This window comes from Scleropages formosus, chromosome 10 (assembly GCF_900964775.1).
Source record: "Scleropages formosus chromosome 10, fSclFor1.1, whole genome shotgun sequence".
NCBI classification, from domain to species: domain Eukaryota; kingdom Metazoa; phylum Chordata; class Actinopteri; order Osteoglossiformes; family Osteoglossidae; genus Scleropages; species Scleropages formosus.
In genome coordinates this window covers 19,594,990-19,619,829 of record NC_041815.1, presented here as the reverse complement: position 1 = coordinate 19,619,829, position 24,840 = coordinate 19,594,990, and the positions used below count along the sequence as shown (strand labels likewise).

Here is a 24,840-nt window from a genome sequence, read left to right as displayed (position 1 = left end):
TTTTTTGTTAATTTTACCAGATGACAAAAGAAGTATTGGAAGTACATATATGTGAATGACTATGACAGATTACATAACACATTAAACTGATATTGCACCATTAATCTGGTAACATTTAGTGGGAATCATGAAAAAAACTTCCTTCTTTTTCAAGATATATCTTCTAGGAAACAGATGTAAGATGTAAAGGTATGTATGAGTATTATGAAATACAGTTGATCTGAGTAAGGCGTGTGGGCTGATAACACTACCGAGTAAATAAATGTAAATTTGACCGTAACAGTGGTGTTTGTGATATTGTGCCAGAGTAACACAGCACGTGAGTGAAAATGAGTGCTGGAGGGGACGCTCAACATTCAGGCCACAGTGGCGCGAAGGATGCCGCTGTCATGGAAACAGCCTCCGACTGCTGGACACGTGGAGGAGGTCCTGGAAAATTCCGGCTTTGAACCGAACCGCCTCGCTGACGTCACGCCCCGCGGAGGACGCGTGACCGCTCCAGTCCTTCGCTCCGCACCGCGCCGCGTGCGCCACATCGAGCGGAGTCTGCAGGACGAAGAGCCCCGTGAACGCGCTGCCTCCGAGTCGTGCGCACGCCGCGGGAGCGCGCCCGCAAATTGACAGCCGAGCCGGTTTTTACCGACCCCCCCCGCGGGACCCGGTCTGTCCCGAGCGGCGATCTGCACAATGACCGTGTCAGCTTTTACCATGATCGTACTGTTTGTCCTCGGTGCAGGTGAGCTGGAGAATAATAGTAGCCTTTATGTGACCGCAGACTATTTCTTCTTATCCATTTTCATTTCTACAACATTTCTTTCTGATGTGGCTGAGACTGTCAGAGTGTGTGTACGTGTGTGTGTACGTGTGTGTGTGTGTACTGTTCCTGTCCTGACACATCGCTCTCGCACTCTGTCTGTCTAGTCGTGCGCAGGCATCGCAGGCTATTGCGGCTGACTGAAAGCTGTGGTGTTGTTATATTCAGCTTCTCTCGTTCAAAAGTGTCTTTTTAAAACCCAGAATGATTCCGTGGTGTTCGTAAATCGGGGGGGGAGGAATTTCGTCCGTTACGCGGGGAAGGATGCTGGATGGGAGGTGTAGCTGAAGGTCGCAGATGTGATGATTGCATTAAAACGTGCAAAGGAGGGATAGCAGCATGATTGATATGGAGACAGTTCGATTGTGCACTTACTGCCGGCTGGTCCACCGGTGGCAGTGGGTAAGAGCGCGGGGGAAACACGAGTGGTTGTGGAAAAGTGAAAAAAAAAAAAAAATGGTGCGTCGGGGGACGAGGATGAGCCGCTTATGTAACTGTTACATAAACATAGATCAGAGAGTAACACCTGGCTCTGGTGTGTATCATCATGTCACACCAATCGTCCGATGCAGCTCAGTCAGTGTGCTTCGTCGTGTGTCAAATCATCAAATGCATCTTTTGTTTTTTCTTTACGCGCTGACTGACATGTTTACTGGCGGACACTTGGCGCATAATCTGGATTTAGCGCGTCTCGGCGCAGGTGATCGCGGCGCACATGTCGCTACGGACGCCCTATTAATGACACATTAATTTCGTGTGCAAAGTTGACGGGCTGACATTCGAAAAACAGCCCTTATAACAATTCTAACCGTTATAAAATATGTAAAGATTTTTGCACAATAAGCGCATTTTTTTTTTTTTTTTTTTGCACAAAACATTCCATTGTGATTGTAATTCGACTTGGACAAGTGCGTCAACTAAATAATAATAATAATAATAATAATAATAATAATAATGCTGCGAATCATTCTTACTTGCAACACACACCCATGATTAAAAATATATGAGAAAGCAATCAGCAAGGTAAAATATATTGCCCTGGACAACTGCATGTACAAATGACATAGTTTCTCCATCAAACAAAAACATTATCAATACACATTCTTAGTGTGCATTTTTAAGCAATATGAATGCACTAGCAGTGAGCAGCATGAACGAACGGATACAAATGCAGTGAACATGTGAAATATTGTCATCATCATTGTCATCATCTCACAGAAGCTTTTGCAAAGAGCAACAGCTGCACAGTTTTACGCCTGTAGGTATGAAGAAAATTCAGGTTAAGCGTTTAAACAGTACAACAGCAGACAGCCTCCTAGGACTCGGGCCATATTTGCCTCCGCAGGTGGGAGGAACACATGGTTCCAGTTGCATGAACCTCAAAACCAATAAACGGGGACAGCGGGTTTAGAAAGAACACACCAACTCAGCGCAAAGCATTGCACACTCCCATGTTTTGTACCGAAACAGACTTCTTTCACAGACTCTAACTGTTTACTGGTAACCGGCGTTATCCTGAACAAGCCGTCCTAACTAAATCTACAGCAGTTCCGTGACGCCCATAGGGAGAGATTTTAAACTACTTTGACTTGTGGCTGATATGAAATAATCAAGCTCGTTTTAATTAGCAGGCACTTTTATTTAACTGGGAGCAGTTTACGCGTGGAAATCTGCAATCGTGTTCTCTGGTTATTGTCCAGGCATTCATATTAGGCTTGGTGTAATGAGCTTTACCACATCTCTTTCTGTTTCAGTGGGGTCTGTGCCAGTGAAGGATGCAAAGGTAAGCCTCAGGACAGCGTTTTACACTCTCTGCATGGATGTCTCCGCACATTCATTGTACATCCATAATGCACCGTGTATCTTTTAATGGGACATGATGCGAGGTGTTACATTGCTTGTGTGCATTTGTTTTGTGTTCACAGGAGACCGATTGTGCCTCGGACGTGCGCAATGAGCTGTCCAGCACCTGTAAACTGCAGCCAGGTGATATGGCACATCCTAAAAAAGTGATGCTCCCATAACTCTGCTGTTCATTTGTTGATGCCTGTGCTAAGAGGTGGTAATGAGTTGTATTGGGCCAGGTGACGCACTGGGAGCTGCAGAGATACACCAGGGGCTGCTGAGAGAGCTGCAGGAGCTTGCAGACAAAGGTCGGTACGATAGTAGCACTTCACTGTACGTGCTGTAGCACTATTGTCATAACATTTCTCTAAAAGTACAGCTTGTTGTTGGTTCTTGAGGGCTGGACTGAAAAATAATTAGTTGTATTGTTAATTATTTGGCAGCAACACCAAAATTACTAATGTTCTTTGCCTATGTGCTGGATACTGACAGCAATCGATACATAAATGGCTCTGGTCGGCAGAATAGGTTATGTAGAATATCACATAAAACCTGTGTAATCATAGCTCTCCATGATCAAGGCTGATATGCATTGCAGCTCAACTGATTTCTCGCCTTACATTTAAAAAAATACTGAAACTTACATGCAAAAAACACTGATATCGAAGCCATGATATTAATGTGAGAATATTCTATGGGATTTTACATTCAGGTCTGTAGGCTGTGGTTGACATTATGAATAATTCATATTACTGAAGTATATTGCAATATTACCCGTCTGTAATACTAACCTGCTCTATAAATGAGTAAATGATCATTAGTAGCTAAGCAATGGAAGCAGTGTTGGAGAAAAGTGTCGACTGAACAAATCAATGTAAATCCTACTGTGAAGTAAAAGCTGTCACTTTATTTTTCCTGGTTATAGAAAAGGAAAAGCAGAAGCAATATGAGAAGGAGAAGCAGGAGTATGAGAAACACATGATGGATGAAGAGAGCAAAGGGGCAGAGGAAGATAGGGAGCATGATCAGACTTTGTATATCAAGGCTGAGGTGACAGATGAGGAAAAGGAAAAGGAGGGCAAGGACGAGAAGATGAAGGAGAAGGAGAAGGAGGTGGAAGTGAAGGACGGGTCAGGCGTAGAGGTGAGGAAGAGGGGGGATGAGGAAGAGAGGGAACGGGAGCTAAAAGAGCTTCTCAAGGAGGAAGAGGAGAAAAAGAGAGAAGATGAGAAGCGAAGTGAAGAGTGGGAAGAGTCAGAGGAAGACAGGAAAAGGAAAAGACATGAGCCTGAAAAGGAGAGCGAGATGGAGGAGATCCTGAGGGAGGAAGAGAAGAGAGGGAATAAGAAAAAGAGTGTCAGAGAGCGAGAGAAGCTGCTGGATGAGTTAGAGAAGATGAGGAGTGAGGAGGAAAAAAAGAGGACGAAGGAGAAAGGAAAGGAAGAGGAGCTTGAGGAGTTGCTGAGGAAAGTGAAGCACATTAAAGAGGAAGAGGAGAGAGAGCTGGAGGAGAGGGAGAAAGAACACATCAAGGAGAAGGAGAGGGAAATTGAGGAGCTGGAAAAGAAGCGTGAACGGGAAAGGGAACGGGAAAGGGAAAGAGAAAGGGAACGGGAAGGGGAAAGGATGAAAGAGCTTGAGCGAGAAAGGGACAGAGAGAGAGAGATGGAGGAGAGAGACCCGCAGCAGAAGAGAGTGATGGAGAAAGCAAGTGATGAAGCAACATGGCAGTTTGGGAGGGAGAGGTACATGAGTCACAGAGCAGAGGAAGATAAGAAAAGACAACATGAGGAGGAAGAAGAGGAAGAACATGAGAAAGACCACGGGGAGGTGAGCAATATAAACTTTTCGTCGCGGTGCCATCCGACTGCCGTTGGTGTGTTGCGGAGGAACTAATGCTTCCCATTACCGTATGATTGAGGGGGAGGCTTTCTGCATTCTCAGAGATCACCGAGCGTGTTGTGCAGTTCCGCTCTGCCGGCAGTCCCCTGTGGAGGCGTGTGTTTGAGGACTGACTCACGTTGTCTGTCACAGGATCTTTTGGAGATCGAGGCGGAGCTGCGCAGAGTAGCCGCGGAGCTGCGGGAGTTACGCAGGGGCTGAGCCTCCTCGGCTCGACTCCAGCTGCTGCGCACGGGGATGTAAGACGGTAAGAGCTTTCGACTCTTCTGCAGGAGCCAGGTTCTCCACGGTTTCCGTTCCTTCTCAGCCTTAGTTACGTAACTGATTAATTCTCTTTGACCCTAACCTGCTGCAATGTGGACCTTGAAGATGGAAGGTGGAGCCTCCGCCGCTATATAGTTCAACTGCCTACACGAATGAACACACACGCACACACATATTCTTTCCGTCAGAAACAGATATACTAATGAGGCCACGTATTTAATGCATGCTGTTGATAAGTTGTTTCTCTTTGGTATCAACAAAGATTATATAGTAATCAAGATGTTTCTCTTCCATTCTGTCCCATCCTAGGAGTTGGGTTAAAGTAATAACAGCAAAACGTGATTATTTTGCATATATCCTGATTTCTTAGTCCTTTTAACATGAAATTACACACATAGTCTATTCCGCATACTGTCTGAAAAAATGGTGACTGCGACATGAATCATCACTTCACTCATTTTGGTCAGCAATTTGAGAAGCACAGCTTCCGATGCAGGTCTTTAGGCAGAGAAAGGGAATAATCGAAATCAAAACGCCTGTTACTTTTTCCTCTGTGATTGTAAATGCATATCTATATATCTTTTTAAACTATGTGTAACGAAGGTTCACAGAAAAAAAAAAATCGTTCTCCTTGCAATATACTTGTGACTCAATATAATTGTGACTGTTATTATAATGACTGTTATTGTATTGTGTGCAGAAACAGAATAGAATAGCATGTGGATTGTCTTTGGCTCAAGCACTGTTACTGAGACTGTTACTAAGAACAGGGAATGTACCTGGGAACAGGTGAGCAGGGGAATACGTTGCCAGAACGGCCTCACCGAGCGCGGCGTTTACACTACGGTCGCTGGCATTTGAATCAAATGTACTGTCAAAGAGTTACGCTGAGATTGCTGTTAAATTCCCTGGGAAGTCGTCATTTATTTCTCAGCTTTGCACTGTTTGATTTCTACTACCAGCAACACATGCCAAGGCCCAAGGGCGCAACAGGAAAAAACACAGCCATTGGTTTCTATTTTCTCTCTAGAATTGACATTTTCGCATCGTCGTGAGAAGGGAGGACGTGTTTTCTAATAATTATTCAGCTTCGGTGAATTTGATTTCTGTTTACGACAGTGCTTTAGTGAAGGGATGCAATAGGATACTGAACGCGCGTGCGGTACGACTTGTAAATTGGGCGACCATTTTGGAGCGAGAAATAGCGACGCTGCGAAACAGCGCCCCCTGTGGACAGTTTGGATACGGCCACATCTTGCCATTCCCCGTGTTCAAATATACACGGTCCATTATAAATATATTTTACTATATTTCTGTTTTGGTTAAATCACTAAAATACAATGCCTAGAGTATAATATGTAATAATGCTATATTTAGACAAGAAAATAAAAAAACGCGGTATGTTTATACGTTATATATATTTATGGATATACAGTGGTTCCAGGTTTCACAATACAATCTTTCTCTCTAACCTGGTCTCACCTTCACATTTCTGAGCACTTGCTATATTAAAAAATACAAATGTATGAGGTCTTATTAGAATATGAATATTTCAACCAGTTGAATATTTCAGCTGAGGGGTGTATGGTCAAAGCCAGATGTTCAAGGAGCATTAGTGAGGTGTGACAGTGAAAAGCGGGAGTTGACCATTGCACTGGCTGGAAATGAAATTCTGTTTTTGTGCCTGCTCTGTGTGTAATGCTTCACGACTTGTCAATCAATAAAAGCACACAATTTCTATTTTGAAAAGGTCTCTTTTCTTAAAAATCAATCTCCACACTTTTAGAACCGGAAAAAGAAGAGTTTTCTGTATTAATTAATCAAAGAATCTGTATGTGTTACGTGCCATACCAAAGGCTTTAAAAGTAATCTTTCACTTTCTGAACCGCTTGTCCCATATGGGGTTGCGGGGAACCGGAGCCTACCCGGCAACACAGGGCGTAAGGCCGGAGGGGGAGGGGACACACCCAGGACGGGACGCCAGTCCGCCGCAAGGCACCCCAAGCAGGACTCGAACCCCAGACCCACCGGAGAGCAGGACCCGGTCCAACCCACTGCGCCACCTGCGCCCCCTAAAAGTAATCTGACTGCGTAAAATGTTGCAATATAAAGTATTTATTCAGCCCTGGGGGGGTGCGGTGGCGCAGTGGGTTGGACCACAGTCCTGCTGTCCGGTAGGTCTGGGGTTCAACGCCCCTGTGTTCCCGGGTAGGCTCCGGTTCCCCGTGACCCCGTATGGGACAAGCGGTTCTGAAAATGTGTGTGTGTGTGTGTATTCAGCCCTGGAGATACGCTCATGTTTTTTGCTTATTCAAAACAATATATTTTTGCTTTTAAATGTTTATTTTTCAGCTGAATTTTTTTAACATGTGGATTTTAACATCAATGTAGCAGGTAGTAGAAGGACTCGGGTTAGAATCACACCTCCCACTGTAATTCCCTTGAGCAAAATACTTACACTGAACTGCACCGTTAAAAATACCCTGGTGCATAAATGGCTAAATAATTGCAAGTAGCACAGTATACACATATATATTGTACGTTCGGATCTTCTCCGTCATACAGTAAGAGTGGAACAGTATGTGCTGGGGCGCATGGACACATTTATTCATTTAGCAGACACTTTTCTCTAAAGCTACTTCCAATGAACACTATGTACTGTAGTTTTATCAGCCCACACCTTCATTCACCAAGGTGACTTACATTTACATTTATTCATTTACCAGACGCTTTTCTTCAAAGCGCCGCACATCTCGTAGAAAATACAATGTGTGCATTACATTAGGAGCAAGAGGCATAGCTGCAGACGTGTGATACTTAAGTATAGTTTCTTTCCACCGTATGCACCAATGTTCATCACACAAGTAGCTGCATAAAATTCAGAACACTGACCATTCCTGACCACCTTCCTACCAATTTTTTTTTTTGAGATATATATAAAAATTTACATTGCATTACAGGAGTAGCTCTGTAAAGGCTTATCCGAGCATGATCATAAAGTTATGGTTTCTGAGCATTTACACTTCACATGAACTTAAGAGATGATGGGCGAAGTGAGTCTGGAAGAGGTGAGTTTTCAGACCCTTTTTAAATGTGGACAGAGATTCAGCAGTTCTGAGTGACAGGGGGAGGTCGTTCCACCACCACTGAGCCAGAACCGAGAACCTTTGTGCTTTACCTTTTGTGCGCGGGACCACCAAGCGGGCAGATGTGGAAGAGCGTAGCAGTCTGGTTGGGGTGTAGCGGTTGATCCAGTCCTGTAAATAGCTGGGAGCAGTTCTACTGATGCATTTGTAGACAATAACCAGGACAACTTTGTAGGCTATAACCAGTAGCAATTTACACTGCTAGATACACTGGGTCACTCATCCATACATCAGTGGAACACACTCTCTCCATAACTTACGCACTATGGGTGAACCTGAACACCTACACGTTTTTATGAGACAAGTGTTTTTTTTTATGTGATTTTAAAATGTAAACAAAGTGTTCATGGGGGTTTACCACCTTCAGGTAAGCATTTACCGGAGACATGGACCTGTCACCGTGACAAAGTTGCACCAGAGTCATTCTGAACAGAAAGTATGATATACATTTACTTTTTTCATTTAGCAGACGCGTCCAGTCCAGTGCTGGGTCGCGGTGGTCCGGAGCCCATCATCAGTTTTGCCGCGCATCCGCGTACGTATGTACGGTACGGTACACCAGGATGCCGGTCGATCGCAAGGAAATCACTCTCTCTCCCTCCCTCCCTCACACACACACACACACAGAGTCCAGCAGAAAGTCAAGTACATTGAGTCTAGCCGCGTAATCCATTTTAACGAATACCTGAAGAACACGCAAACTTTTCAATACGGCAACACGTGACGTGCTGTCAGATTCCTAATGATAAACCGCAATTCGTGATTTACGTTTTAATATGAATGTGTGTGTGTGTGTGTGAGAGAGAGAGTGACTCAGTGCGAGTGTGTGTTCGTGTGCGCCTTGACTTCCTCGGTGCTGCACCACCACCACCATGAATCATGACGATCATGGCAGGCAAAGAGAAAGTGAAAGGAGAAGAAAGAAGCGCGGAGGAGCTGCTGACTCTGTAGCCTCAGCGTCGACAGTCGAGTCGCGTCGCTCGAAAGCTCGAGTTCGGGAAGACGTCGTCGTAGTGGAGCCGAACGGCGGTTTGTGTCGGCGAAGTCGTGCCCATCCGTGCAGCTGTGTTGCTATTTCTTATGCTCATATATGAGACATGTCCCGGGGCTCCAATGCTGGCTTTGATCGACACATCACCATCTTCTCCCCAGAAGGCCGCCTCTATCAAGTCGGTAAGGCCTTGACTTGAGCACCACTGCTTCTCTTCTCTTCTCTTCTGCCAGAGAACACTTGGTTAGATGGCTGCGCACTCACACCAACCTTGTTCCATGGAGACTGTCAGTTTCTTCTTTTCCACTACTGTGTCACCTGTAAGGATGGAAACCCAACACCGATAGAAGCCCTTTACCACAGTGTGAATGGCCGGGCCGAAAGGAGCGGGGATATGTATGATATGTGTATATTATTGAAGAACTCTTATATTTACATTTATTCATTTAGTGGACGCTTTTGCCCAAAGCGACGTACATCTCGGCAAAGGTACGATTTATGCATTACATTGAGAGAAGGAGACATACCTGCAGACGTGAAAGTCTCAAGTAAAGTTATATCGCGCATGCAGTGTGTTGCGTAAGTCATATATGCTGTCAGTCTATAGTATGAATGTGATCAACTGTGGTCCCTGAAAGCCCAGGATCTGGTTTACCTCAACTCTTAATGGCTTTATTGAAACACTTATTTTTGGATAGCAGTTCACCTTCAGTTGCTGTATTAAAAGTAAATCAGGGTCATTAAACAGTATTTTCTAAAAAAAAAAGCAGGATTGTGTTCCTGCAAGACCTGGGTTTATGATTTAACGTGTTTTGTTTTATTCAAGCTTTTCACGTTTGGCCAGTTGAACTGACTCGGTGATCTCTCGTAGAGTATGCCTTCAAAGCCATTGCCCAGAGCGGTCTGACATCGGTCGGGGTCCGGGGGACGGACTGCGCGGTGGTCATCACGCAGAAGAAAATCCCGGTAGGAGCAGTGCATTTTGAACTGACGCATTAACACACTGACTGAACGGTTGCAGGTTCAGACCCTGGAGAACTGGGGTTGCATTTTTAGCTTAACCTGAAAGTGTTAAACCCGAATTGCTAGAGAAAATATTTTCAGAAAATCTGAAACATGAATACAATATTTTTGGCAAAACTGTCCACCAAGTCATATGTGTCAACAAAAATCCTGAACATTACCAACCAGTGTAAAAGCTAAGAACAATTGTGTCTAACAACATGTTTTTAGTATTTCCTAACATATCACTGAATTCCACTAACCTAAAGCTGTAATCGTGATATTTGACCACTTCTCCAAGATACACCCCATCTAAATCATACAGTACATTCATTTAGCAGACACTTTTCTCCAAAGCAACTTCCAATGAACTCTAATGTAGTGTTATGAGCCCACACACCTTATTCACCGTGGTGACTTTCACTGCTAGATACACTACTTACACTGGGTCACTCATCCATACATCAGTGGAACACACTCTCTCTGTCACTCACACACTATGGGTGAACCTGAACAGCATGTCTTTGGAGTGTGGGAGGAAACCAGAGCACCCGAAGGCTTCCACTTCTAGATACACTACTTACACTGGGTGACTCATCCATACATCAGTGGAACACACTCTCCCTGTCACTCACACACTATGGGGGAACCTGATCAGTGTGTCTTTGGACTGTGGGAGGAAACCAGAGCACCCAGAGGATACCCACACAGACACAGGGAGAACATGCAAACTCCATACAGGCTGCACAGGGGTCAAACCCATGTCCTCTTGCACCACCCAGGCACTGGGAGATAGCAGCACTACACGCCGTGCCACCTGCATAACGCATTTTTAGTCGTTCTCTGAGTGAGCCGTGGGATCTGCACACGGTCGCTACATTATTATACTGATTAACTAAACCCAGTCTTCCCATAAAAAACAAAAATCACTTGGATTTTGGAGGTACAAATGAGAAGAGAGTTAAAAAAGCTTACCACTGAACCATTTTGATAACGCAGAAGTAATAATACATAGTGTGTAAAATGAGTTTGGAAAAGGAGAAATGATGCTGAAACAGAGCCAAGGAGGCAATACAGAGTGGCACCTAATTCAAAACCCCAAGCTTTGCGACACGCTCTCTTGTGCTGGCAATACGAAGCCTTTCTGTTGTCACAACTTGTCCGTGGGTGTAATTTACATCAGATTCAGCACTTTGTCTTTCTTAGTGCTTCCTCAAGGTTACCGCATAAAACTTTTTTCTTATCCCATCTTATGCTTCTGTCACAACATCTGGGATTGCTGGTAGCATAGTGGTTAGTGCTACTACCTTTGGACCCAAAGGTCATAAGTTCAAATCCCACCTTGAGTCAGCTAATGACCTTCAAATTACCCAACTGTACAAATGGGTAACCAATAGTAGGCAGATTGATTTTGGAGGAAAGTGTTGAATAAATGTGATATCGCTGTGTTGTTTTAAGCAGACTATTATGTCAAACATTACATTTATTCATTTAGCAGATGCTTTTCTCCAAAGCGATGCACATCTCATAGAAAATACAATGCGTGCATTACATTAGGATGAAGAGAGACACGGTGGCAGACGTGTGATTCTTAAGTACAGTTATTTTGTTTCTTTCGCCACATGAAGCGACGTTCATCACACGAGTAGTTGCATAAAGGTTACGTTTCATAACACGAGGCAGTCAAAGGCAGTTTTGTAAATATTTTGCTCCTATTGTTCCAGTTTTTTAATTTGAGCTGAAGATCTAGCTTATGAACAAATGAGATAAGTGAGGCATATAATTAATTTGATAAGTCTTGATGAAATGAAAACCAATGTGTCAGACATAATTTCTGCAGGTGGAACATTTTCTTCAACCTCCTCCGTTAATCAAGTCTAATATCATCCCCCTTCGGACTGAAATGCTTTTAGACGAGTACCTGCGTGAGTCATCGTTTCATTAGATCTTCATCAAGGACTGCGCTGCTGTGCAATGACAATGCCCTTGTTATTTTCAATATGCTGAAAAATAAAACAGAATTCCCCGTTCAGCTCATGATTTTTCCAGAAAACAATAGTGTAGTTTGAAAAAGTCACCGGTTTAATAATCAATTACATTTGTATTGTAACAGTTTTTGCAGGATTGTCCTTTCATGCGAATACAAACTAGTTGGTGTACTATTTTAGGAGTTATATTTTTACATGCTGCGTGAAGGGCTTTCAACCCTGCTCCTGCCAGACTCCACATGAAAGCACACTTTTTCAAAATCGATCTCAATATTCATTTATCGTTAAAGCTGTTCACTAAATGATATGTGCAGTCCAAGTCTCCCGAAGCACACGTACACTGAGGGCTCAGTGTTTTTTCATTAGTTTTTCCAAGCCAACATACCAGGATGAGGTGAATTTGTCTTTCACTGCAGTATAAAATCTCAGCAGCATAGATAGGCGGTTTCGCCTCCCTTTTTGTGCGCTTGTTTTAAATAACTCCTCGATGTTTTCTGATCTTTAGTGTGAAATGAATAAGCGCCGAATTTCTTCGATTGTATTCGCAGTGACGATCTAATCCACAGACAAAAAAAAAAAACTTTTTTTTTTTTTTTTAACGGAGATATGTGTAACAGGAGACCGATGACGGACCACGTAAAACAGTGGAATGGATTTGAACGAAAACCAGCATTTACAGGCAAGGAGCTGATGCCCTGGATTAAAATCTAAAGTAATATCTATGATGTTCTGTGATTGCCCAGATCCCTGAAGTTACTCTGCAGATGTTGTTAAGACAAGAATCATATTTACTATAGTAGTTTGGGTTTTTTAACCTGCCTTTGATAAAATGGTGAATATCAGAACAGGAGTGGTCACACTGGTCCAGGTAAGACAAGACTCCTCTGGACAGAGACCTCTCAGCCATGGGCTCACTTATTCTTCTTGTTCCCTGCTGTTTCACCCTGTTTGTTCACGCAGGACAAGCTGCTTGATGCTTCCACGTTGACCAACATGTTTCCACTGACCCAACGCATCGGTTGCGTCATGACTGGCCATAATGGTGAGAATAACCTTCCCACCCCAGGTGCTCCCTGCTGTCTCAGACATGTCCTAACCAGCCGAGAGTAACTGCGATCCTCCTTCGTGATGTGTACATCCATTCCGAAATACAGCCGCAAACCAGTTTCTGGAGCAGTAATTCATTATTAAGTGTTTTTCCCAGTTTAAATTGTCAGAAAATGTATTTATGTTTAACTCGCTATTAGTTCCATCAGGATAATTCAGAAGGAAATATCTACTTTAAAAGTGTAGCAACGAAAGGAGGTGTCGGATCCCGGTGACTGTGTATTTAGTAGGGTTAGGGTTAGCTCTGCTGCTTTTGGACCCAAAGGTGGCAGGTTTGAATCTCACCTCTGGCTGTAGTACCCGTGAGCAAGGTACTTAACCCTAAATTGCTCCAGTAAAATTACCCAGCTGTGTAAATGGGTCAATAATTGTAACCTTAACACCGTAAGTGGCTGTGGAGAACAGCGTCAGCTAAATGAATGAATGTAAATTGACCGAAACAAAAATGCTGAATTATTATAGTGTTTTCAAGTACAGTTAATGTTCCCACCCTATTTAAAACAAATCAGGATTATACTAAAAGCAGTTGGACGCCTACATGGGGGCGGAACCTGCATCCTCTGCGAAGCTGTGAGCCCACAGATGGAATTATAACTAAAGAGTAAAGCTGCTGTCTGTCAGATCGTATCGGACACTTGCGTTGACTCCGATGCACGCAATTCAAATTATTAATCTCAAGACAATGGCCTTCTGGCATAGAGAAACTGCTTTAATGTGAAATATCAGTGGGTAGATCTAAAATACTGCGCGCACAAACACAACAGTGACTGCGCACAAGTTAACTGCTCTTCCCTCCCCTCTCTTGCCTGAACCCCCGCAGCGGACGGCCGATCTCAGGTGCACCGGGCGCGGATAGAAGCTGCTGAGTGGAAGTATAAGTTTGGCTATGACATCACAGCAGACATGCTGTGCCGGCGTATAGCGGACATCTCTCAGGTGTACACGCAGAACGCAGAGATGAGGCCCCTGGGCTGCTGTGAGTGACTGCTGTGTAACGGCCCTGCGTCGCTTCTGCCTTTCATTTTTTTATTAATACCAGTAATGTGATCTACTTGAGACTTCTATGCAAAGTGCCTCGAGACCCGAAGGCCTCAGGTGCGGCAGTGCTGTGCTTAATTCGTATGCGCTCCCTAAGAGTACTGCGGTAGGGCTGGCAGCCTTCGGCTTTGGAGGCGTGTGTCCTTAACCTCTGCGCCACCTTTAACTCCAGTGAGCGAAGAACAGGAGCTGATCTGTGTTGCTGGTCCTTCCCCACCCCAGGTATGATCCTCATAGCCATAGATCCTCAGCTGGGCCCCGTGCTGTACAAGTGTGACCCAGCGGGCTACTACTGCGGGTTCCGAGCCACCGGTGTCGGCGCCAAGCAGCAGGAAGCCAACAGTTACCTGGAGAAGAAGCTCAAGAAAAGACCAGAACTAACATACGAGCGGACCGTGGAGGTAACACGGCAGTTCAATATGCGCATCGCCACTTGCTGTTGGACTCATGGAACTGCAGAATGACCATCAACAGGAGTGATTCTGTTTGTTTGGGGCAGCTGGTGGCTCGGTGGTTAGAGGGGCTGTCTTTCGCTCGGTGGAACAAGGTTTGAATTACATAGTACCCTTGAGCAAGGTATTTACTCAGATTGCTCTAGTAAGAGTTATGCAGCTGCATAAATGGGTTAATCATTGTAGGGAGCTCCACAGGTTCACTGTTGTAATGAGAGCTGGTAGCATAGTGGTTAAAGCTGTTGCTTTTGGACCGAGAGGTTGCAGGTTTGAATTTCACCTCTGCCTGTACCCTTGAGCAAGGTACTTACCCTAAATTGCTCCAGTAAAATTATCCAGCTGTGTAAATATGCAGAAACATGCACGCACACCTGCAGGTCTGACTTGTCTTCTGTCAGCATTATCACACCACTGTAGGGCTGCACCACGGTTATGAGTAAGTAACGGTGATTTATTTTTCCATTTATGACTGTTGTGAATGGAACTTATCTGTCTTGGTGGATTTCCGCCACCGCTGACCTCTGGGTATCTCACATGGATGAGACGTCCATCACGCTTTGGATTTTTCCCTAGCTGGCGATCAGCTGCTTGTCCTCCATCCTGTCTCTGGACTTCAAGCCCAGCGAGCTCGAGGTGGGGGTGGTAACCACAGCAAACCCTAAATTCAGGTAGGCTGCAAACCTGATGGTCACCGTAAGACTCTTACCATGTAGAAACGGCACCAAAAGGCCCGTGAGCATCGGCGAAACAACACAACCAGTTACTTGAACTACCTTTTCTTCTGTCGAGCACCCAGCCTATTTATTGAAAGGGTTTGGGTTGCTGGTGTAAACTGGGGCCTGCTGGGCTTATTCTGTCACAGGTGTGGCTGTGTGGATGGAATGAGGGGCGTCACTGTATAGTCTACCAGCTAAACCCCGTTTTTCTTCAATAAACTAATCTCAGGCCATTATTCTTGTTCAAACAAGAAGGGACTTAATTTTCTCACATTTACAACAATCCAAGTAAACTGGCATTTTGGGAAAATGAGATTTTTCACCATTTTGCAATACAGGAAATAAGCCCTTGAATTAAACCCAGGAGCTAAGAGCCACAGAGGGTGAGAGCAACACCATTCCTCAACCTTTGTGCGCTAAATCGTGTCACACCATGGATCGATGCTGTGTGTCTGATGTTTTTATTTTTCGACTTGATTTTATGCTCTCTTCCGTAAGTACTGTGCTTTGAGTGTGTGGCTGTAGGTGGGAGGAGGCCTGTTGCTGAGGGGAGCTCATAAGGAGACCTGGACAGTTGGACCTGAAAAATGTCCATTTGTTTTGGCAGGACACTCACAGAGGCTGAGATTGAGACGCACTTGGTGGCGATCGCCGAGCGGGAATAGACGAAAAGCATCAAAACCACACACACACTAACCTGCAGACTCTAGCGCAGGTTCTGTGGGAGACGTCTTCAAAGTATCGAGACCTCCAGATCTGTCTAGTCCGTGTACCATTTTCACACAATAAAGCTTCGATTTTAGGAGAATTTCATAGTATCGTGTTTTGAATTTTAATCAGTTAAACTCTTATAAAGCAGTATATTTGATCATAAAACCTGTTTGTATTAGGCGTGGTCAATGTCAATATTATGGTGATCTCCAGAGCTACCAGTGTAAGCAGGCAGAGTAAAAATTTCACAACACAGGTTGGAGTAATGAGATGCACTGATTCCTCACCTTAGAAATGTGACTGGGGCCAGGAGTCTGTTCATAACTCAGTTTGTCTGTAAATTCAAAGTCACTTTTACCTCTGTCACATTCTCACACACACGTCTTCTGATAATCGCTTGTCCCATACGGGGTCGCGGGGAGCCAGAGCCTAAGCCAGCAACACAGGGCGTAAGGCCGGAGGGGAAGGGGACACACCCAGGACGGGATGCCAGTCCATAGCAAGGCACCCCAAGCGGGAGTCGAACCCCAGACCCACCGAAGAGCAGGACCCGGTCAAACCCACTGCGCCACCACACCCCCCTCTGCCACATTCCATAAAACTTTAATTATATAGATATCATTCAATTTACTCATGAGTTGTATTCAAGAAAAATTTCAGTTGTAAGAAACAGAAAGAAACTAGTATTACCAAAAAAATGCCACCTCTGCAATCCCCTAATCAATCCTGATTTTTGACAATTCATTGCATACACCGATTCTTTGTTCCACGTCTTGCTGTTGCTCACCGGACACAAAGTGCAACCACTGTGCAAGTGAGATGATTTGAGGGCCCATACACCATTTCCTGTGGTATCTACTACCAACTAATGGCTGAATGCAGAAGTACAGGTTGCGTTCACTCTGCAAAATATGTACATTTTAGAAAACACATTAAAAATGTAATTAAAATGGAAAATTTTCACATCTTCAAAAATTCATACCCATAACACAAAGAGCCACTGTATACAGTGATTTAAATCACTAAAGAGAACCTGGACAGGAAGCATGTCTGTAGTGTTTAAAGAACTAACCCTAAGTACAATTTTTTTTTTTTTTTTTTAAAAAAAAAAAAAAAAAAAAAGGGACCTGAGCCATACACTTCAACTACAGTATCACTCAATACTCAGCTAGACAAGTGGTTAAAACATGTGCAGTCACAAATGAAAAAGATATTGCACTGTGAATAATTATGAACTTATATTTCATACTATGAAAATACCAACTCCAATTTAATACTGCAGTAAATTTGCTCTGAAATGTGCAAAAATGACAGAAGAGAGCATTTCTCATTTTAATAATTTATTTACATCACTGATTTGTTTTTTGTTCATGAAAAAGCTTCAGTATATGGGGGGGGGGGGGGGGGGGGGGGGGGGGGTTGAAAATGACAGAAGCAATTCATGTTTATATAGTCATTTAATACCTGTTCAGCCTCCCACTATTACAAGGGCTGTCCTCTAGATTACCATAATACGAAAAAATAACGCATATATGCAGACAGTATTTCTTTAAATTATGCATTTATTTAATCAAAGAATTGTATGTAATCCAATTCAATGACTGAAGTGTGAGTACAGCATTTCACTAATATGTCCTCCAACCTTACCAAATGTTTCCATCACTTTAATGTACCTTTACCCCTTTCTGTACATTCTTTACTTACACTAACAGTTGTCTCCACTAATTCTTGAAAAATGCAACAAAATTTGAGCAAACACTTTGCATTCTTTGAATTCCAGCAGGTAAAAGAAAAAGTCCCACAACGTGAGGTGGCTCGACGAGATAATTCCGACGTTACGAAACGAGAGCCCCTTAGTGAAGAGCTCTGAAGTCTTGCAGAGGGTTTTTGTACACAGGTAGCATGGTCACTCAGGTATAGAGAGAAGTCTCCCCCTCTCTTCGGCTTTACCACAAACACTCAACATTCCACTGTCAATCTGATTACAATGTAGTACATAGTAAAACACCATTAAGATGACGTTAGGATGATGAACGAGTAATAGGTCCCACCAGGGGCTTCCCAACCTCCCCATCCAGGCACCATGATACAGTCCTCTGGAGAGCATGGTTACGAAGACTCCAAAAACTGCTGCAACACCCAGACAGTATTGTCAATGCTCCTCATACTCACTATACGCAGAAACACACACACACACACACACACACACACACACACACACACACACACACACACACACACACACACACACACACCTGCAGCTCCACACCACATGCAGGGCTGCATTGACCAGCAGTAAATTTAAAGACGCTGCAAATCTCCGAAACGTTACTGATGTTTACAGCACTGGGTGGCCATTGATGATCAAGTCGTCAAACTCCTCCTGCGAAGAGACCAATGAAACCAGGATCTCATGTCCATTACAAGATCCAGCACCGTCAGGGTACGTGCCCAAAAGGCACCATGGCAACAAATATAGGGCCACCACCCATTCCCCATATCTGTACTGGCTTCTTACCTCTTCACTCTCCAGGTCCTCCTCATCATCATCCTCCAGGCTGTGCACGTCAGTGCCCCCTCCCTCGCGCAGCAGGGCCTGCACATCCTTGTTGGGCCGGTGGAGGGCGCAGTAGAGGGGCGAGTGCCCCGCATATGAGGGCTGGTCTACAGCTGCACCAGCCCGTAGCAGCTGTCTCACCACCCACGGGCTCTGCGACTCCACGGCCCAGTGAAGCGGGGAGCGACCTGAACTCAGGTCCTAGAAGGGGAAGAAGAGGACAGTGTCATCAGCCCCAAAGAACCCTCTGTTATACCACCCACACATTTTTAATGAATTTAAAAGCACGTTACACCTGCGCGTATGTCAGTAAAACATGTTTGCCACTGTGTATTTGCAGCAACAAAAAACAAACTATTGCAAACTGCCTGCAAAATGTATCATGTGAACATAACACATTGCTGAGGGGCACAGCATATTTGTAAGCGGTAAGCTCTATGCATAGCGACTCACCCTCTGGTTGACATCTGCACCTGCATCCAGCAGCATTTGGACAACGTTCTCATTGCCCTTCTGCACGGCCAGGTGAAGAGCACTGACCCCTAAGCGGGATAAGAGGAAAATCAGCGACGAGTGAAGGCTGGGACAGAAGAAAGATGCGAGTTCAGCAGCGGTGAGTCCAGTGCAGTGTGGTGGTCTGTACCGGAGTAGTTAGTGACACGCAGGTGGTCTGGGCGGTGGCTGCCCGAGGCGAGCTCCCTCACGCAGTTCACCCGGGCCTCACGCACAGCCAGGTGCAGCGGTGTGTTGCCCCCGCGCTCCTGTAGCTCGGGACTCGCGCCCCCGTACAGCAGAGCCCTCACGCATTCCGACTGGTCCACGATAACAGCTAGGTGGAGTGCCGTCTGGGGGAGGGGGGTCGAAAAGGAGAAACGAGCAGGAGTGAGAGGGGTCAGAAAAGCAGGAGAAGGAAGAAAAAGACCACATGATGTAGAAGAGTTAACTCCAATACACAAGCTGTGCATCACACCCAGAAAATAAACAAATAGAGGAAGCACCTTCGGGTCAGCGCAGCCCCTGGGCTGCAGTCTCACCCTTCACAAGAAATTCGGACACGCGCACACACACACACACACACACACACACACACACACACACACCACGGTGGGTGGCAGTCACACCCTTATTAAAAATAAACCTCGCACAAGATTTACACTTACATTTATTTATTTAGCAGAGGTTTTTCTCCAAAGCGACTTCCAATGAACTCTACGTAGCGTTATCAGTCCGCACACCTTATTCACCAAGGTGACAAGGTGTTACGCAAAGTGCATTTAGATCATACACCTGAAAAGACTAATATGAAGTTGAACAAAAATGGGGGGGAAAAAAAAAAAAATTACACTTGCCAGCAAATAAAAAAAGGTGCCTTATTGGTTAAAAACCTGCACACACACACACACACACACACACACAGACAGAGGCCCCACCTGGCCGAGATGGTTCTGGATGTCCAGGTATGGGGTCCAGTTGCGGTCCAGCGATATCACCCCCAGCAGATTGTGCACTAAACTCCAGTGTTCGTGGATGAGGGCCAGGTGGAGCGCTCTGGGTGGGAGGGGGGAGAGAGAGAGATCACACAGTGAGAATATGATATGTGCGCGCGTTCATGATGATGAAGTGTGTGTGAGAATGACATGATTTTCAACCAGCCAGGCAGGCAACCAGTTGAGAGAAAACACACAGTCTAGCGAGCTTTCCATCATCATCCATGGCATCTGTCGTGTCGGCCTGGCTTAACTCACGTGTCCCCGTCCTCCGACACGAAGCTCAGGGTGTTGAATATCTCCTGCGTCGGGAACGTCGTCGTCTCCACCTGCGCCTCCGCGGGAGCGCGCTCCTCGGGGTCCTCGCTCAGCTGCATGCTGCCGATGCCCTGCGAGATGCAGCCCAGCATCTCGTCCGTTATGGAGTGGCCGAGGGCCGAATCCAGGCGCTCGCCGCCCCCCAGAGAGACGCAGGAGGAGTCCGCGGGCTGCTGTCCGTCGAGGCGGGGGCTCGAACCCACCACGGCACAGCTGTCAGTCAGGTCAGGGCTCGACTTCCACGCAGGACCCCCACCCTCCGTGCTAGTATGAAAGAGGCCGTCCGCGCTCAGCGGCCCGCTGTTGAAGCTCTCCAAGCCACTGTCGCACCAGTCCTCGGCGGGAGCCGCATCCACTCCGCGGGAGCAGCCCTCCTGCTGCTGCTGCTGCTGCTTCTCCAACAACGCGCATCCGATTCCGAGCTGGGGCCGCGCGCGCTGCGTGCCGCCGACGTCTCGCCCGGGCTGCGCGTGGACCCCCTGCTGCCGTTGCACGCCCTCCATCCGGATGATGATGATGATGATGATGATGCAGTACACAAGAAAAGAGGCCGAGGAGAAGAGAGAACAACGACGGCTGCGGCTCTCTCAAGTGTTCTCCGCGGACGCGAGCTGGCGATGTTTGTGTGCCCTTTTAAGGGTGCAAAGAAGAAGAAAGAAGAAGAACCCCGAATTTTCTGCGAGCGAGGCACTCGGAACAGCTAAGCGCTCCCGCGGACATAGACTTTGATTTTCATCTTGCTGCTCGGAGAAGCACCAGCTCTCCCCATTGAGGCGGAAACGCGTTTATTTTCAGTTTTACTGACCAAAGGTGTATAAAAGCAGTCCTGGGAAATTCCCGAGCACCCCGCGAGCTAAAAACACACCATCCCTTCGACACCGGAAGTTTACTGGCGATCATTCGCGCAGCATTCCGGGTTCTGTAGTCCGACACCGGTCCTGCCACAGGTTCGCGATGGAGTTCGAAGACTTGATATTACGCTCACGGAGTTTATTTATATAAAGGTAAACTAGGTTACATTGAATTGTCTGGCACTACACCGTTTGTTTCCACATATTCCTCTATTACACGTTCGTATGTGTTTTACCTACACACATAATTATATGTTTTTAGCTTCATATATTTTATTAATATGCACAGACAGAATTGCAATATGTTAATGTTGAAAACGTATGTCATCCTCATGTGACGCGCGGTGCCTCAGCGATCAGAATGGGGGAATCCCAACTATACAGTTACGCTAACAGTCACGATGTTGCTTAACAGATAATGAAATTCCATTCGCGGTGTTCATCAATGAAGAACAGATGACGGTCATCGCTTTCACGGAAATGTTGTAGTGTTAGAGTGGTGTGACAGTTTGGCACAGAATCCAAGCGGCGTTTGTGTTTGCTGGAAATTCGCCCACAAACGAGCCTCTGTTAGGCAAACGTCGTGTTGTACTTTCGTGGGACGGACAGCAGGGGGCGCTGCACCAAGCCGATTGAGCGCGCGTCCTCCGCGCTCTCATTGTGCGCGGACTGCGGTCTCTTCGTCTTGCTCTTCTTCCCTGGTGTAATGTTTTTCTTAATATACAGCTTGTCTCATTGTTGTATTTAAGGTTTTAGTGACATGTTGGTGGGAGCCTCTTTAACCAAGCAAAGGCTTATTGGATGGGTTGCGCAATACACTAATTATTAATGTACACTCTAATTAACCCCGAGTAGCTCCTGCTGAAATGGTATGCTTGATTGTTCCATATATGTTTTTCTTCTAAATGTATTGCTAAATGAGCACATTCATTTCTTGAATGATGCAATGATATGAGGAAGAAGCGGAAAATCTAGACAAAGAGCATCTTGCCAGACCGAGTGGCATGTGACACACGCCACTCGGTCTGGCAAGATGCTCTTTGTCTAGGTTTTCATAACGCGTTCCTGTAGCGGTGAGGACCTGGGAAGCGAGATTTGTGGGGGGGGGGCTTCACTGATGGAGAGATCTCAATGACCCGAACAGCCATTGGCCTTTGACGGAGAGGGAATGAAGACAATTACACCTTATCGGTTAACTTCTTGTTCCGCTGTATGCGTTGCAGTTCTTTACACCCTGTCGTGATTTTCTGATGAGTCTAACATCAGCAGCCCTTCAACATCCTATGATCCTTCCCTTCGAAACACATGGCATTATTGGATGGGATCAACTAGCTGTCGAGGGCAATTACGAAATAAGATTATCCTTGCATTTAATTTACTGGCTCATTGGGGCAAAGTATTGATTAGGCAATGGGGGTGGCGTTAAAGCATGCTGAAGGAAGGAAAAGTTGGAGGTGAAAACCAGGGAGGTTTCAGCCCTCCCAATGCTGAGGTGTGGTAAAGCGTGAGGGGCAAATGAATGGGTGATGAAGGACTGAGGAAGACTTTCTGACAGTGGTGGGCTCACCTCTGGAGTTGGTGGGAGGAGTAACATCTGTGTGTCCCGCACTGTAATGCAGCCTAAGAAAGGCAATATTTTTGGGGTTGGAAGCTGAATCAGTTCACCCCTTTAACATCTGATAGCCAACAGACTCTCCCAGCTGAGAGTGGGCACCACAGTCCAAAGATATGTTGTTGAAGTGAAATGATGGCTCTAATGCCCCTAGTGAGTAACTGGAATTGTGTGTCTCGTGGTGGCTTCATGTCCTCTTCAAGATGTACCCCACTGTTCACTCAGCGTTTCCTGGGTTACCGTAACGAGGCGGGCGATTTAATAAAAATAAACGAATGGAGTATTGATCAGAATTTTCCATTTGCACTTTTTGAAGGCGTATGGCTGCAAAGTGTGTGTTCAGGGAGTGGAGATATCTAAAATCTATTTCTACAAGGCCGTTCAGCTGATTTTGTGGGAGTTTTGTACAGTTTTGACAATAAGAGGGTAAACAGCAAACTGTATTTAAGCCACACAGTCAGATAGTTTGTATGAAAAGAAAACTGTGGGTACATGCTCTAGACCACCCACTGCCTTTGACAAAATAATACTCTGATTTAGTTTATTAACCACCCTATTCAGTCCATTGTGTTTCTTTTTTTTTATTTTTTAAATCTCACCCCTGGATGTAGCACCCTTGAGCAAGGTACTTACCCTAAATTGCTCCAATAAAATTACCCAGCTGGATAAATGGGCAAATAATTGTAAAGTAGCTTAACATTGTAAGTCACTTTGGAGAAAAGCATCAGCTAAATGGATAAATATAATAGCTGAAAGTGTATGTTTTCTGTAAAGACTATTAAAAAAAATTAATTTAACTGAAAATGTCAAATATAACATCCATCTGCAGCTAGTTTAACATGAATGAATTCATATTTAAGATGCTATTTTCTTTAGTTTTTATTCTTCCTGTGACTGTCGGTTGGTGTCTCAGTTTAAGGACTGTGCTTCTTGTGCCTGCGTTCAAGAGCGCCAGATCTACGTTAAAACCACCAACTGATCATTTCATACCTTTTATTGTGCTCTGTCCCATCCATGTCAATTTCAGCCTGAATCATAACAGAAAGGCAACAGCTCTCGCTATGTCATACACAAATTCTCTTTCTTTAGCCTGAATTTTTGACAGCGAGTAAAAAGATGTAAACAGTAAGTTGATGTTGTAAATTTTCTTATGATAGTTTGAAAACACTGGCAAGCTTTAGACGAATACATTAAATCCTACTTAGATTTTATCATCAGACAAATGCAGCATTCATACGCGGCATTTGAAGTATACAGTATTACTGAAGCGAGTATCCCAACTAGTCCCTTACTGCAACTGTCCTGGCTTCAGTGGACTTGCTTCATGAAAGCATTTCATCACTAGGCTAAGAGCACTGGGTGAAGAGTGGGCGCAACCAAGTTGCTGTAGCTTTAATTGCCATGGGTGCAGGGTAGTCCTGGGAATAATATCTTGGCGAGATGGTTATTTGCAGCTCGGGAGAATTTGTTCTATTATTATGTGTTTCAGACCTGCCTCCACCCCAGGGAGTCCCTGAGTAACAGTGCTAAAGATGGACCATGTGGGTCATGCCTGAGCGGGAGAGGACATCCATCCTCCGATCCCATTCGGCCTGGGGGCTGGGGGACTTACTCGGGGAGGGCCAGAGGGCATGGACCGGCTGTCTCCCATTGCAATGAAGTGATCGAATCACATATGTCTGCGAAGGCTCCCATTTATTTCAGGTGTGTTTGGTACCCAGCTAAGCCCTATCAAAGAGTGAGTAGTTTCGGTGCCATAGAATTGCTGTGATAGCTGAACATCCATCAGCCCTACGTGACTTGTGGCTCCACAGAGACATTCAGCTTATTTGCTTGTATGGCAACATGAGAATGTGTTTGAGAGAGTATAGGTTTATAGCGAAGTATAGCAAGTTCTGTTGAAAACATATTTTAAAGCTGGGAGGTAAACCGTAATAAAACTTTTAATAGCACGGTCAAACACGGCCTAATTATAAGCTCTGGGATAATGTAGATGCATCATTTCTTTTCTTTTTTTTTTTGTGCATAACCTTGATTTT

The 24,840-nt window shown here is 45.1% G+C and overlaps 3 protein-coding genes across 3 annotated transcripts; 2 read left to right on the top strand and 1 right to left on the bottom strand.

Moving 5' to 3' along the window:
• The first annotated feature begins 485 nt into the window (after positions 1-485).
• LOC108928635 (golgin subfamily A member 6-like protein 22) lies at positions 486-6,608 on the top strand. Its single transcript, XM_018742660.2, has 7 exons — positions 486-736; positions 2,569-2,597; positions 2,740-2,800; positions 2,899-2,967; positions 3,585-4,489; positions 4,694-4,808; positions 4,931-6,608. Exons 1-6 carry the CDS (start codon positions 688-690, stop codon positions 4,760-4,762), a joined length of 1,182 nt encoding a protein of 393 aa, XP_018598176.1. The 5' UTR covers positions 486-687; the 3' UTR covers positions 4,763-4,808; positions 4,931-6,608.
• A 1,977-nt stretch (positions 6,609-8,585) lies between these two features.
• On the top strand, positions 8,586-16,062 carry LOC108928620 (proteasome subunit alpha type-6-like). Its single transcript, XM_018742627.1, has 7 exons — positions 8,586-9,144; positions 9,834-9,928; positions 12,913-12,994; positions 13,880-14,035; positions 14,320-14,498; positions 15,123-15,217; positions 15,873-16,062. The coding sequence occupies exons 1-7, from the start codon at positions 9,069-9,071 to the stop codon at positions 15,928-15,930; spliced, it is 741 nt and encodes a 246-aa protein (XP_018598143.1). The 5' UTR covers positions 8,586-9,068; the 3' UTR covers positions 15,931-16,062.
• Positions 16,063-17,390: 1,328 nt separating this feature from the next.
• Positions 17,391-21,245, bottom strand: nfkbib (nuclear factor of kappa light polypeptide gene enhancer in B-cells inhibitor, beta). Its single transcript, XM_018742716.2, has 6 exons — positions 20,279-21,245; positions 19,964-20,081; positions 19,177-19,378; positions 18,987-19,075; positions 18,495-18,734; positions 17,391-18,359 (listed from the first exon to the last, which is right to left on the bottom strand). The coding sequence occupies exons 1-6, from the start codon at positions 20,839-20,841 to the stop codon at positions 18,315-18,317; spliced, it is 1,257 nt and encodes a 418-aa protein (XP_018598232.2). The 5' UTR covers positions 20,842-21,245; the 3' UTR covers positions 17,391-18,314.
• Positions 21,246-24,840: the final 3,595 nt, after the last annotated feature.